General features: G+C 43.5%; 1 protein-coding gene across 2 annotated transcripts; it reads left to right on the forward strand.

Moving 5' to 3' along the window:
* The first annotated feature begins 1,356 nt into the window (after positions 1–1,356).
* Positions 1,357–11,507, forward strand: LOC116949438 (glutathione peroxidase 2-like). 2 transcript variants are annotated; one of them, XM_076071989.1, is made up of 3 exons: positions 1,357–1,665; positions 7,212–7,518; positions 10,918–11,507. In XM_076071989.1, the coding sequence occupies exons 1-3, from the start codon at positions 1,370–1,372 to the stop codon at positions 11,266–11,268; spliced, it is 954 nt and encodes a 317-aa protein (XP_075928104.1). In that variant the 5' UTR covers positions 1,357–1,369; the 3' UTR covers positions 11,269–11,507. The 2 variants fall into 2 exon arrangements, with proteins under 2 accessions (XP_075928104.1, XP_032822676.1); XM_032966785.2 differs by lacking the exon at positions 1,357–1,665 and having other exon boundaries at positions 7,241–7,518.
* Positions 11,508–13,540: the final 2,033 nt, after the last annotated feature.

Here is a 13,540-nt window from a genome sequence, read left to right on the forward strand (position 1 = left end):
CACTTCATTTATGACCCTTGGGCTACACCCATTCTAAACCTTTAAAACAGTCTGCCTCAGCAGCTTTCCTCTTTTCTCCTCCTGATGACGATCGCTTGCGTTGTGATCGAAACGTCGTAGTTTTTTGTTATTTTCTTTGAACCTAACTAAGTGACTTTACGGAAAGACCCAAAGAATATTAATTTCTGCAGTCACAAAAGCTTCAAGTCAAGATTTAGAGTTGCCTTCTTTTCCACAGACAAAACCCAAACATACTTCTCAGTCAACTTATGGTATATCAAAACTGTGCATGACAGTCTGCGCTCCTGCGGCTGTCTGGAATACTCTTCCTTGCGATATTAGGAAGCCACTGGAGCTTTTAACTTTGAAGTCATCTAGATTGAAAACTAATTTCTTTAGAACTTATTTGTTGTGCTTAGTTTGTTGTCCTTGCCCTGCACCTCCGATTAGCACGGTTGGCTACGGACGGTGGGAAAGAAGTTCAATATAGATACCAGACCTAGGAACACAATTCCTGCCGCCCAAACACAGATGCCAATTCTAGGACTGTTTGGGTCAAAGCTGGACAGCTGGAAACACGCCCAGTAACCTATTGGTGCATGGTGCACGTAAAATGTTCTATAGATGTCGAATTATACGACTTTTTCAAGTCTGCCTATTATGCATGAGTGGCATAACCTTTAAGGTTAGCCTGTACATGATGATTCACTCCCCTCTTGGGCAGGAATCCAATGTCCTTGCAGAGCGATGGTGGCGACACCTTTCTTTAATTACAGGACTGCATTTCGAAAAAAAACAGCCGAGTCATTCTGACAAACTCTTTTCACAAACCGAGCTGCGGTTTGTAACTGGAGATTTCCATGAAGTGTTTTTTAAGCATGCATAAAAAATATATTCACATTTGTTTTTGCGCCAACAATTGTACATTTTTTAATGAAAGAAGTTTAGGATATTTTGATAAAGCATCTTAATGTATATAAAAGTTAAGTACTGGAATACAGTGGAGTGTAGTAGATGTACATTATAACACTGCACATCGTTTATTTTTTTAGTACTTTTGAGTGTTTTGGCAACAGTTGCCTTTTCAGTTCTTGCAGAACTTGCCCCGACAGTCTGTGAAAGCTATACAGTAGTGGGATCTTGTCTGTTATTGAAGTACTGTTCAGAAAAAAATCCAATTGTGTTCCAATTATCCGCGAATCCTTGTAATTCGCGGATTCCGCGGATTGAAAACGCTTCGCAGACCTTAACCGCGACTCGTACAAATGAGCACCTCCACCTAAATATTGTTAGCACTTGGTTTGAGAAGCTTTGTATGACTGTACCAGAGGAATGTCCATATGGTACAGATACGATGGTAGGCTGATCGATGTCTGGGTGCGGTCAAGGGATGGCTCCCTACTTGCTCATCCTGTATGCTGATGAACTGCTCATTGCTGCTCACTCGGAGAAAGAGTTGGAGGCTCTATTACAGAATCTGCAGCGTTGCCACTCAGCGGGAGGGCCTTACCCACCATCGCTGCTCAAAGAACTTGCCCGTGCATTTGATGTCATCAAACACTCCAGGAGAAACCAAAAACCCAAGCTAATGGCTAATCTAACTGGCAGTGAGTCACACTGGGTGTATCCGGTGTTAGAGATCACCTCTGCTTACGTCAAAGAACGGTGGGTCTTGTTTCTGAATATCAACACTCACTACAGTTTAACAAGTAGGCTTAGACTCACTGCAGACTACGACTTACCTCCAATATTTGTCTTCTCTGGAAAGTGACTGAAAACATCTTTTGAGATTTTAATGTGAATTGTTTTATATATATAAAATGTGAATTGTTTTATATATATATAAAAACAGTATTAATATATTCTTTAAAAAATGTTACAACGCTTTAATGTTATGTTAAGAAAATGTAAAGAAATATAAAGCTCACCATAATAAAGCACAACTTTATACACATTAATTCCAAGCCTGCTCTCAAGACAACTAATTACAGCCGGGAATTAATTCAAAGTGCTTAGTACTGTACACCAGAATTACATAAAAAGTTGGGTAAACACATATTTGATGTTTTTTTTAAAGCTGTTTATTTGAATGCACTTTCTATGGCACATCTTTTAGCTGTCTCAGATGACATGGTCACGTATCCAAAAGTGTTATCATCTTCATGTAAATATTGTAATGTGAGCCATAGTTCACCCGACAGCACCCACATGACTACGAGATGTTATGGACAATGGAAATACGGTCAATACAAACCCAGCAGATGTTCGTGACAGTGATCACGTTTCTGGGCAGTAGTGTAACGGTTGTTGCGTTGCGCTACGAACCTGGTGACCCGGGTTCGATTCCCGCTCACGGCGAACACCCAGTAACGATTATCTGAACCGGTCCTAGGCCTCCCCTAGGTCAACTCAGCCTCAAATGAGTACCTGGTGCGATGTGTAAACATCGCCACTAGGGAGACAAAGGCGGCCGGGCGTGGTGTTGGCCACTCACCCCCTCGTGTGCCGGCCTTTATAGGTACTCGCTAACAGCACTTGCCCCTACAGTCTGTTAAGGCTTTACGGTGGATCTTTGTCTTTTTTTCTGGGCTGTATTTTTAAATAAAAACGAAACAAGGTTTCATGGTATCAGGACACTCAGAGTAGAGCCTCTGACTATTTGTGTTATAATGTAATACCATACAATAGTGACAAGCACGTTTTCGTCACTACTTTGTTTCAGGTTGCAGAACTCTACACCAGGATGCATTATGCATTGTTACTGGACATAGATCTTGCACAGTACAGAATTTCCTAGGTTACACAATCTCCTGATATCTAGTTCCCATTTGCACATCGTTTGTAAACTAAAGTTGCTACCACATGAAAGCCTTAGTGGTAAGTGACACTTGGTGAAGTTGTACCCTGTGGCAGGCCGGTGTTGGGAAGACCCCACGACTCGCTCGGTGTGCGCATCATCACACAATGCAGAAGAAGTTCAAATCTGCAAAGAACCACGTTAAAACAAAGAGGATCAAACAATGTGTGCTATGTCGACGATGTATGGTTTTCATATCCTGTACAGCATTTTTGTAAATCCACTGCTGGCCGACGGCCTCCTCTTGGCGTGCGGTTTGCGGGGTTATGTGGACATACTTCACCACACGTGGAACATTGCCTCTCTTGCAAGCACACCGAGGGGGTGGTGAAAGTGGAGAACGTTGAGAGGAAGCGAAAATATTAAATGTGGCACAGAGTTGGCGCGGGTGGTTCGCTGCAGGTGTAGAACGCTCAGTCAGAACGAGTGTTGCGAGTCGTGGGAGACAGAGTTACTGGGTTTCTCTGCTTCTAGACGAACGGTTCGGTTCATCTCACGAGTTAATCACCTTGGAAGTGGCCGTGTGGCTCAGAGGTCGGAGCGCTGAGATGCTGCTGCTGAGATGCTGCTACTGAGATGCTTCTGCTGAGATGCTGAGCTGCTTCTGCTGAGATGCTGCTGCTGAGATGCTGCTACTGAGATGCTGCTGCTGAGCTGCTGCTGATGAGATGCTGCTGCTGAGATGCTGCTGATGAGATGCTGCTGCTGAGATGCTGCTGCTGAGATGCTGCTACTGAGCTGCTTCTGCTGAGATGCTTCTGCTGAGATGCTGCTGCTGAGATGCTGCTGCTGAGCTGCTTCTGCTGAGATGCTGCTGCTGAGCTGCTGCTGATGAGATGCTTCTGCTGAGATGCTTCTGCTGAGATGCTGAGCTGCTTCTGCTGAGATTCTGCTGCTGAGATGCTGAGCTGCTTCTGCTGAGATGCTGCTACTGAGATGCTTCTGCTGAGATGCTTCTGCTTAGATGTTGCTGCTGAGATGCTGCTGCTGAGATGCTGCTGCTGAGCTGCTTCTGCTGAGATGCTGCTGCTGAGCTGCTTCTGCTGAGATGCTGCTGCTGCTGATGAGATGCTGCTGATGAGATGCTGCTGCTGAGATGCTGCTGCTGAGATGCTGAGATACTGCTGATGAGATGCTGCTGCTGAGATGCTTCTGCTGAGATGCTGCTGCTGAGATGCTGCTGATGAGATGCTGCTGCTGAGATGCTTCTGCTGAGATGCTGCTGCTGAGATGCTGCTGCTGAGATGCTGCTGCTGAGATGCTGCTGCTGAGATATTGCTGCTGAGATGCTTCTGCTGAGCTGCTTCTGCTGAGATGCTGCTGCTGAGATGCTGAGCTGCTTCTGCTGAGATGCTGCTGCTATCTTTGAATCTGGGCTGCTGCAGCCGCGTGTGAGGGAACCAGCCTCATTTAGTCAAGCGAGTTCGTGGTCAATTGCAGCAGACGTACACGGCACGACGGATTCGCAATAATTAAGTCTATAAATGTCTCATTACAGTGCTGTGCAATATGACCTTTCTAACATTGGAGACAAAACCTTTCATTTGTAAAATAATCTTTCACACATCAGTGACATAACCTTTCAGTTAAGGTTACCCCGTATGTTTGTCCACTCTGCTTTATGTTTTTTTTTTTAATAATAAACCGTCATCAGCCTTTTATTCCACGTATCGTGGTGAACGTTTAGTTAAATTGTGTTTTCTAATAATGGACGGATATGGTGGAACGCCTCTCGTGGCCTTGCGACTCAACGCCTTCGAAAGTGACGTCCTTGCAGTCTGGTGATCGAGGGATTCGTTGCAAACAGGTTGCGATGGAGGCAGAAATAGAATAAGCAGAGCTATTGTGTGATGCTCATCGACGGCCGATTGAGACATCGGTCCCAGAGACGAGGTCAACAGAGGACGCGCCCACTGGGAGGAAGAAGCAAGTTAATCATTATTAAGGGACAAGGAGGGCATAAGAGAGGGATACTAGCTTGTGGACGGGGGGAGGGGACTTTGTTGTATGGTGACACAAACTGCTGGTGAAGAGGATTGTGGAGAGGTAACAGCCCTAAGGGGATCCTAGTGTGCAATGGAAACTTCCATTTAAAGGTTGTATCTTACGGGTCCATTTCTACAAACCGGCACCGCACGTGATTGACGACTGCTGTTTGTACGGAAAATGGTGCACACAATGTGTACATGAGGTGGTGTAATGTTTTGTATGCAAGCAATGTGGGCGCGACGCTTTTATTATTACACACAGACACAGGCAGGTGGAAACCCTATCTAACATACCGCACATGAAAGTAAAGTTGCTTTGTACAGTACAATAAATCCACATTTGTATGTGAATGAGAGGAATGTGTCATCACACGTTTATACCGCAAGGGATCAATTCTCAACCTGCTCACGTTGGTCTGCACAAATGGGCAACACTCCCAGGCCATCGTGATAAACCGTTCAGGGTCAATTGTGTTTGCAAGCACTCCGTTGTATATTCAGTAACGTACAATGTGTCAACCTTCCACAGGGCCATTGAGAAACGTGCAGGGTTGTTGCACTGCATTGGCTCAGTGCGTAGAGGTGGGCAATGGCAGTGGTTAAACCCAAAGAAAACGTGAACATGATGCACTGCTCATAAGCATCATCCCCTCTGTACAGCCATTAGCCAGTGGTGGAAACTCCCCATTCTTATGTCGCCGACGATAAGTACATCTCTATGACAACCACTGTTGACTCCCACACAAAGTGGTACTCATTTTATTGACCCAGGAGGGACGATGAGCGGAGTCAACCACCAACCAGGATTTAAACTCGAAACTTTACGCCTCAATAATTTTATAAAGGTATACACTGCAATGTATTGTCCGTGTGTATCTATTGAAAGAGATACAGTGTTACGAAATGTAAGACTGTTATTTAATATTGTATTGTACCTCTCATCGGCTGCTTGGTGTTGTGGTTACAGACGACCTTGACTCACAATCTGAAGGTCATGCGTTCAACACCTGGCCAATGGTCAATTCAGCCCTGCATCACTAGCGGGATTAAAATAAGTATCATCTTGTGAGAAATCAACAGGAGTACCTTGATCGACTGGCCCCCACCAAATGAATGTGAAATGCCCACCATTTGCTCACGGCTGTAAATGAGGACAATTCACTACCTCACATTCTGGTGTGGGAGATGCGTTGACGTTTTGCCTTCGATTCCATGTTTGCCCCTGATATCTCTGTAATTGATACGTTATAATTTCCCATTGCTGACTGTGTAACATTTTTATCCGTGTCATCTCAGACAAGGGGAAGTTTTATTACATACACACATATTGATTTTTAAGCAATAAAAGCGATGTTACAGAATAACTCCCTGAAAACATTTCTAGATTTGAAGCTTTCGTGACTGATGAAAGCCACTTGTGTTGTGGCCGAAACGTCGTGATTTTTTGTTGTTTTATTTTTACCTACGTGACTTTACCGAATAGAACCAAAGAGTATGGATCCCTGAAAACATGTTGCCGCCTGTCCGGGTATAATCTAGATGTGAAGCTTGTTACTATTATTATATAGTCTAAGTACTGGCATCTGTACGGAGCCAACCGTGTTCATCGGGCGTACGAATGTGTGCCGTGAAACCCTATAACACGCAATCCTGCCATGCATTTGGTTACCATAGCATTGACTGAATTTGAGATCCCATTGGGAATATAGTCACCTCATTGTGAGTGGAAAAACAGTGCAGTCAAAAGAAAAAGCGCAGCGCTACAATTGCTGGTTCACATCACTGCCGGCAGAAAGGCCTCCACTGCAGAGAGCTCTCGAGGGGCCCTGTCGGGGCTATTTGGTCTCTCTGACTCGCTCCCTCTTCCAGAGTGAGTGCGTTACAAATTGAAAATGTTACTATTATTATATAGAACATGTTTCATAACCTAAACAGATGTGTTTTATGTGAGCAAGGTATCTGTGTGATTTATGTGCCCTATACGTATACATTTAACAAAAAGGTTTACGAGTCTTCAGGATTTTCATCTGCGGATCTGACAATGAACAAATCTTCCGTTCGAGGAATGCGTCACTAAGTGGATGATGCAATAACTGTTGATCAGCGAATATCAGAGCAAATGGTATAAAGTGGTGTCGCTCAATCTCATCCACTCAGTTTGGCCTCTGTATGTGCTGTGAAGAAGGATCATTACCCGAAACTTCGCATATTATACACAATTCTTTTTAAGGCCACAGTGTGTATTGCTGAATGTTTTCGTCTTAATTGTGTAGCACTTTCAACAACAACATCAGCAGCAGCACAATCGCCAACGGGGTTGGTCTCCAGTCACATGACACGAGCCCCCCCTCATACCCCCCCTCCAGGTCACGTGACTCCGTGCCCGACTATATAAGCGCGAGGCGGTGGCACCGCTCCCGCACGGAGACGATGGCGGTAGCAGCGTCGCAGGTTGCCGGCATGAAGTCGTTCTACGAGCTGTCGGCTAAGACGCTGGGCGGAGAGCTGGTCAGCTTCTCGCGCTACCGCGGCAAGGTGGTGCTCATCGAGAACGTGGCGTCCCTCTGAGGCACGACCACCAGGGACTTCACCCAGCTAAACGAGCTGCAGGGCCGCTACGGCGCCCAGGGGCTCGCGGTGCTCGGCTTCCCCTGCAACCAGTTCGGCCACCAGGTATGCGTTGGCTCCACAGCGGCGGCGCTTGCTCTGTCCACTGCTGGATGACGGCCTCCCCGCTCCGTCCGGGGCTTTGCAGGGAGGTGTTTGACGAAACTTTACGCGGATCGGTGAAGCGGTGGCCCTGGGCCGCTTCAATGAACACTCGCCACTGATGTTAGCCGGACACGGCGCATCCGCGTCCACATCGATACGGAGACGTGTTATTGTTTTTGTATCTGACCAGATATTTGCCGATGATTAAATCGGCGGGAATGCGCCCGGTTTTATCTGGACAGGGCAGCTCTTGTGCCATGACTCTCATCGGACTTGTCTGTTACACGTGACGCTGTAGCCTGGGTCTTGGACTCCCACCCACCTTGTTTACATTAACTTGAGCTAAGCAAAGTTGAGCAGCGATTGCGTTTTAATGGGTGACCACCACCTTGCTATGTGCTATTGTACAGCACTGGCTTGAGACTGAATATACATGGCCGCCCAGAATAGGCTGCACCCTTTCCGGCAAGAAAGCAGGAGGTTTTGATTTAAAGCTTTCGTGACTGCAGTAATTCATATTCTTAGTTTTTTCGGTAAAGTCACGTTGAAGAGAAACAACAAAATAATAAAATATATATAAAACAATATAAAAATTCTCACGACGTTTCGACCATAACTCAAACGGTCGTCTTCAGGTGTTTGAGTTATGGTCGAAACGTCGTGAGAATTTTTTATTGTTTTATATATTTTATTATTTTGTTGTTTCTCTTCAACGTGACTTAACCGAAAAAACTAAGAATATGAAAGCAGGAGGTGTTAAGATGTTGTTTGAACAGCAAATAAACACCCACCGCAAGACATCATCTTGATACTGGCAAGTATCCCGTAGATATGACCACCTACTGTTCCAAAGAGCGGTCAGAACGAATGTCACCATAAACGTAATGTTTACTTGTTACATTATGTGAACTTAGTTGTGATCACCTGCTCTCCAAATAGACGTTTTGCAAATCTCCTCCGTAGCACTTTTTAAAATGTTTAAGTACTGTACATTGCTATTTTAACACGGAGTATAATTGTATCTTGTGTAAATTTAATGGCAGTGAATCTTGCACAAGTCATTAAACACTTCACTGCATTTCACTGCAGCACTATTAATGGCAGTGATTATCGCAGAAAACGAAGTTCTATAACACCTCACGTCACTGTAGCACTGTATATAACTGACCTTAAATTTGTTAAAATTCACTGCTCTGATACTTTATTCTCGTCTGCTTTCGGTTGCTGGGGTTGAAATAAATTGGAAGTCGATACAATATCTGGAAAATCACCGAGAAATGTCTATTTTACCATAATGTAGAAGCATAAATTAAACTTACCTTTTGTCTTGTGCTGAAGAAATGAATAAAGACACCAAATCTATTTTGTTGCTGCATATAATTATTAGATTAACTTTCAATAAAGAAACGTCAAACTTAAAGCGAATTTGCGAAACAAATTATTTCCGCTCGACCTGCGTGAGTGTAAAAATCCACCCGCTAATGAATATTAATGAGGGGGGGGGGGTGCAGCATGTGGAGTGACGTCACTTGCGGGACAGACATTCTTGACTCGTCGTAGTAATAAATCAGGATTTATTTTACTGCAGGCATCTGATGAGTCCTTGCTAGAATAGTTCTTGGCGGTTAAATTGTATTGTTCATACCAGTGAAGTATTTTCCTTTGCATATTATTGAATACTTTTATTCGCATGCATTTACACAGTGGAAAGGCAAGTGTAACGCATGTTAAATACACCTTTGGATAGAGTCAATGTTACCCAATGTCATTGCATTCCAGGTTGAACAAAGGTGTGGTTTATTGACCACATAGGAGTAGCCTGATACATTGCTAGAAATGCATAGTTGTGGTTTTACTCCTCAGACCGCTGTCATTCGTGATGAACTTTGGAATGCCTTTTTGGTTCAAAGGCATATCTTCGGCTCGTCTATTAATCATTAAACTCCTATGGTGGAGTTTGACAAGCCTTGGTTGTTCTTAAGACGTTTATTGAAATATTGGAGATAGGAGTAGAAGACCTGGTAAAAGCCCATTGGGACGAGCCCCCTCTTTGTTAGAGTAGCCTTACGTAAATTGTCTGAATTTTTAATTCCAACTCTGATTTAGCACAATTGGCTACGAAAGAGGTTATACATACAAACTTTTTTTATGTTCCGTTAAACTTTTTCGTTAACGAGGTTTTGTACACTACAAGTACAGAGCAATAAAGCACAAGGCAATATAGAATGACTAACATACTTAAAAGATAACCTTTTACAGCTGGATAATATATTTATTATTCTTAAAATAATAAACATTTAGGTTGAGGGTAAATGTCACTTCAAGGTACGAGTTTAAAGCCGTTTAGCATCTATTACGATGTTGCTCTGCAAAAAAACAGACTTACCATGCCTTACCAGGGAGAGGTAGCTCCCAATGAAAGGAGTCATTCATTCATATCCGTATTTATTGGAATTTACAACTTGTGTTTAAAACCTGCTTAAAGTTTTAGCCAGTTGATTTTTCCTCAGGTTGTTTATAGTAAGTGTGCAATTAATAAACATGATGAAATATAATATCTTGAAGGCAATGTGCATCAAGGCAGTCGTATTGTTGGTCCATCCCCTTGCTGTAATTGATGGTCGTTTTGGTAGACTTTCCACGTTGTTGCGGTGAAACCAGCCTCGCCCACTCCCCCCATTGAATTTCAGAGGCCTCTGGGGACATACAAAATATATTATTAAATGCAAGTTCATAGGAGGTGAATACACATCGTAGGTGCTAAAACACATCTGTTGTTGCTAACCAGTACAGCAGTGTTATTGTATTGCCATTTACAGTGTTGCATTATAATTCGTTTGGTTCTGTTGACCTAAAACCATCATATAATAATAGGTTTTTTACCCTTTTATCTGGCAACAAAACTGACACCTTTTTACTAGGGATCATGTTTGCATTAACCACAATACCTGCGGTCAAAATGCAAACAAAAAACAGCACTCTGATAATGTATGTGGCATTGTCCTTGAAATTGATTGGTCCACACCAGAGGCAGCTTTTGTGAGAGCCCAGTCTCACGTCGGTGTTCGACCAAAAGGCGCACAACTCAAAGACAACGCACCATCAGAGTATTGAGAGCTCGGGGTAAGCATTTACATCATGAGATCTCCTTTGCCAGTAGCAAAAAGGTGTCAGTTTTGTTGCCAGATAAAAGGGTAAAAACCTATTATATTTTGCTACTGGCAAAGGAGGTCTCATGATCTAAAACCATCACGTTAATACTATTACAGTTAAACAAATGCATGTGTGTATACATGCTTTATTTGTGAATGAGTGGTGACTTGGTATTTCTTGTGGTGTGCGATTGTGTGCGTGCTATAGGAGAACTCCCAGAACGAGGAGATCTTGAACACCCTGAAGTATGTGCGCCCAGGCAGTGGCTACGAGCCCAACTTCACCATGTTTGCCAAGTGCGAGGTGAATGGCAAGGATACGCATCCAGTCTTTGAGTTCCTCAAGGAGAAGCTTCCCCTGCCATCTGATGATCCCATCTCCTTCCTGCAAGACCCCAAGCACATAATTTGGAGCCCGGTCTCACGCTCTGACATCGCGTGGAATTTTGAGAAGTTCCTGGTCGGGCCTGATGGGCAGCCTTTCAAGCGCTACAGCAAGAAGTTTCAGACCATCAACATTGAGGAAGACCTCAAGTTTCTGCTGAAGCAAGTTAAATAGGTTGTGGCTAGGTTTACCTTCATTTTGTACTAGTGGTGTAGGTATTTTCAAGCCACTGGCAGTGTATGCCCTACTGAAGATATTAGAAATGCCACTTTGTGAAAACTTCCTTCAAAATTTTAACGAGGGAAGTTTGAGGTCCTGTAGCAGATCTAATGTCTCATGTTCTTGGCATACCTGGTCCATACAAGCTTGTCTTCTATAAGTGCCTAGCAATAAATGTAATGCCGTTGTCTGCATTCTATGTGTAAGTTTGTTTTGTTATCTGTTGGTGTCTGGTTATACATTGTTGCAATTTTATATTGGGAAATATCTGGGCAAGATTTGGAAATAATTTTATTGTGAAGCAGATGTTGGCTCCCAACGATGTCCCGTGCTTTGATGAAGGCTGACTTGCAACATACCCAGCTGCCACAACACATCCCTGAAAAAAACCAACTACCTGTGCACAGACGTGTTCCTTTACAATGCTCCAGTTTCCAATCTGCTCCCCCACAGTAACACCCCCGTCTGTCAACGTGCTTATGAAGGTTTTGTTATTCGCCCACTATGGAGGACAGGGTGTAGCACTTCCACAGTTTGGTGCCCATTTGGATCAGACAGTGGCATGGTTAGCTTAGTAATTTTTCTTTCTTGATAGTCTAGCGAGTCATGTCCGGACCAGGCTATGAACTAGAAACATTCCAATTGGGGGAAATGGCTGGGTGTTCACACCATGAAGGAATGGCAGCCAAACTCAAGAGCATCTCGACTGAGGAGACATTGATGAGATCGAATTGTGTGCAGGAGCTATGCGGATTGTTGCATTGCAGGATTGTGAAACTCAGCCAAGCAGTGAATTGAGTGGCTGATCTTCATACCAAACAAATACAATAAAATAAATAATTGTACAACATTGCACAACTATACAATATTTGGGCCTTTCAGGATTAATTTTCTGGATGGTACTTGTGAGACTAAGGGCTGTGCTATCTATGTCATTATGGGATGCTGCTCCTTCACAATAATACATCCTGCTCTCAGCCACCAGTGTGATCAATACAGTACACTACAGTAAAATAACTGCACAAGACAACGCAGTGAAATACACCAACATGATATCCTGTGGTAATATTTACGTTCATATTAATCTTATCGGGCTTCAGGGTTTTATCTGAGAAGACTAGGCCCCTGGTATCTACAACTTCTCATGCTGTTACCATGACACCTTGCTACAGTCTAAGGCAAGCACAGCTCTGTCAATCCACTGCTGAATGATCTCTCCGAGTTGTGGAGAGATTGCAGACGTCGACCATACTTCACCCACGCTGATCATTGCAAATTGGTGAAGGTGGGAAGTATAGATCAGAATATTTCTACTGAAGAAATCCGATGAGGTATACATCTCGTTTTCACAGATGTCCACAGCACTGCTCAGATGATACAAGGTCATTAATGCAACACCAGGAACCATGTCACTAGACATTTTACCCAGCGTTAAGCATAGAAAACTAAAGCCGGATCCTTAACACGTCTGAAATCCCCTCAAATAAAAATCTGCATCGAGTCCTTGTCCCAGAAAGTCGAGATTTGTCACTGATCACTGACATTTCGTCTCGAGAGAAATCCAGAACGCCTTTATATCGAGAAGCACAATGGCGAAGGTGGGCAACATTGAACGCCGCTTCCTTTGCTGCTGGTTGCCACATAGGTCAATGCTCCCTTTCTGCCCAATGCTTCCCACTGATCATTGCTGTCCAATGCTACAAGTGACCCTGTGATTTTTAACGCCAAGACCCAATAACACCAACAAAAGCATGGAATATGGGTATACAATAGAACCGATTTATGTCAGAATTGGTGGGTTGATAAACTAACGATGCGCATGAAGTTCTCGGGGTGTGCGTGTTTCATCATTGCGGAGTTATGCAACGTGCAAAGTTCGTCAACATGCATAAATGCGCGTACGCACTCAGAACCTGCTGCTTGGAAAGAAGTAATCATTGCAAGCACTTTCATGGCATATAGGAACTAATTCGAACATGTCTTTGTCCTTTACGTATAGTATTTAATTCACTTCATTATAATCAATGACCACGTTTTTTTTCTGAGCAATGTGAGATAAAATTTTGATTTAAATCTTTAGTGACTGCAGGGATTCATATTCTTGGTTCTTTCGATAAAGTCACGTAGAAGAGAAACCATAAATAATAAAAATATAAAACAATTAAATTCTCACGACGTTTCGACTGCAGCACAAGCAATCATCAGGTGTGAAAACCACAAGAAAATT

This window comes from Petromyzon marinus, chromosome 36 (genome assembly GCF_048934315.1).
Source record: "Petromyzon marinus isolate PM22_M1 ecotype Great Lakes invasive population chromosome 36, UKy_Petmar_22M1.pri1.0, whole genome shotgun sequence".
NCBI classification, from domain to species: Eukaryota; Metazoa; Chordata; class Hyperoartia; order Petromyzontiformes; family Petromyzontidae; genus Petromyzon; species Petromyzon marinus.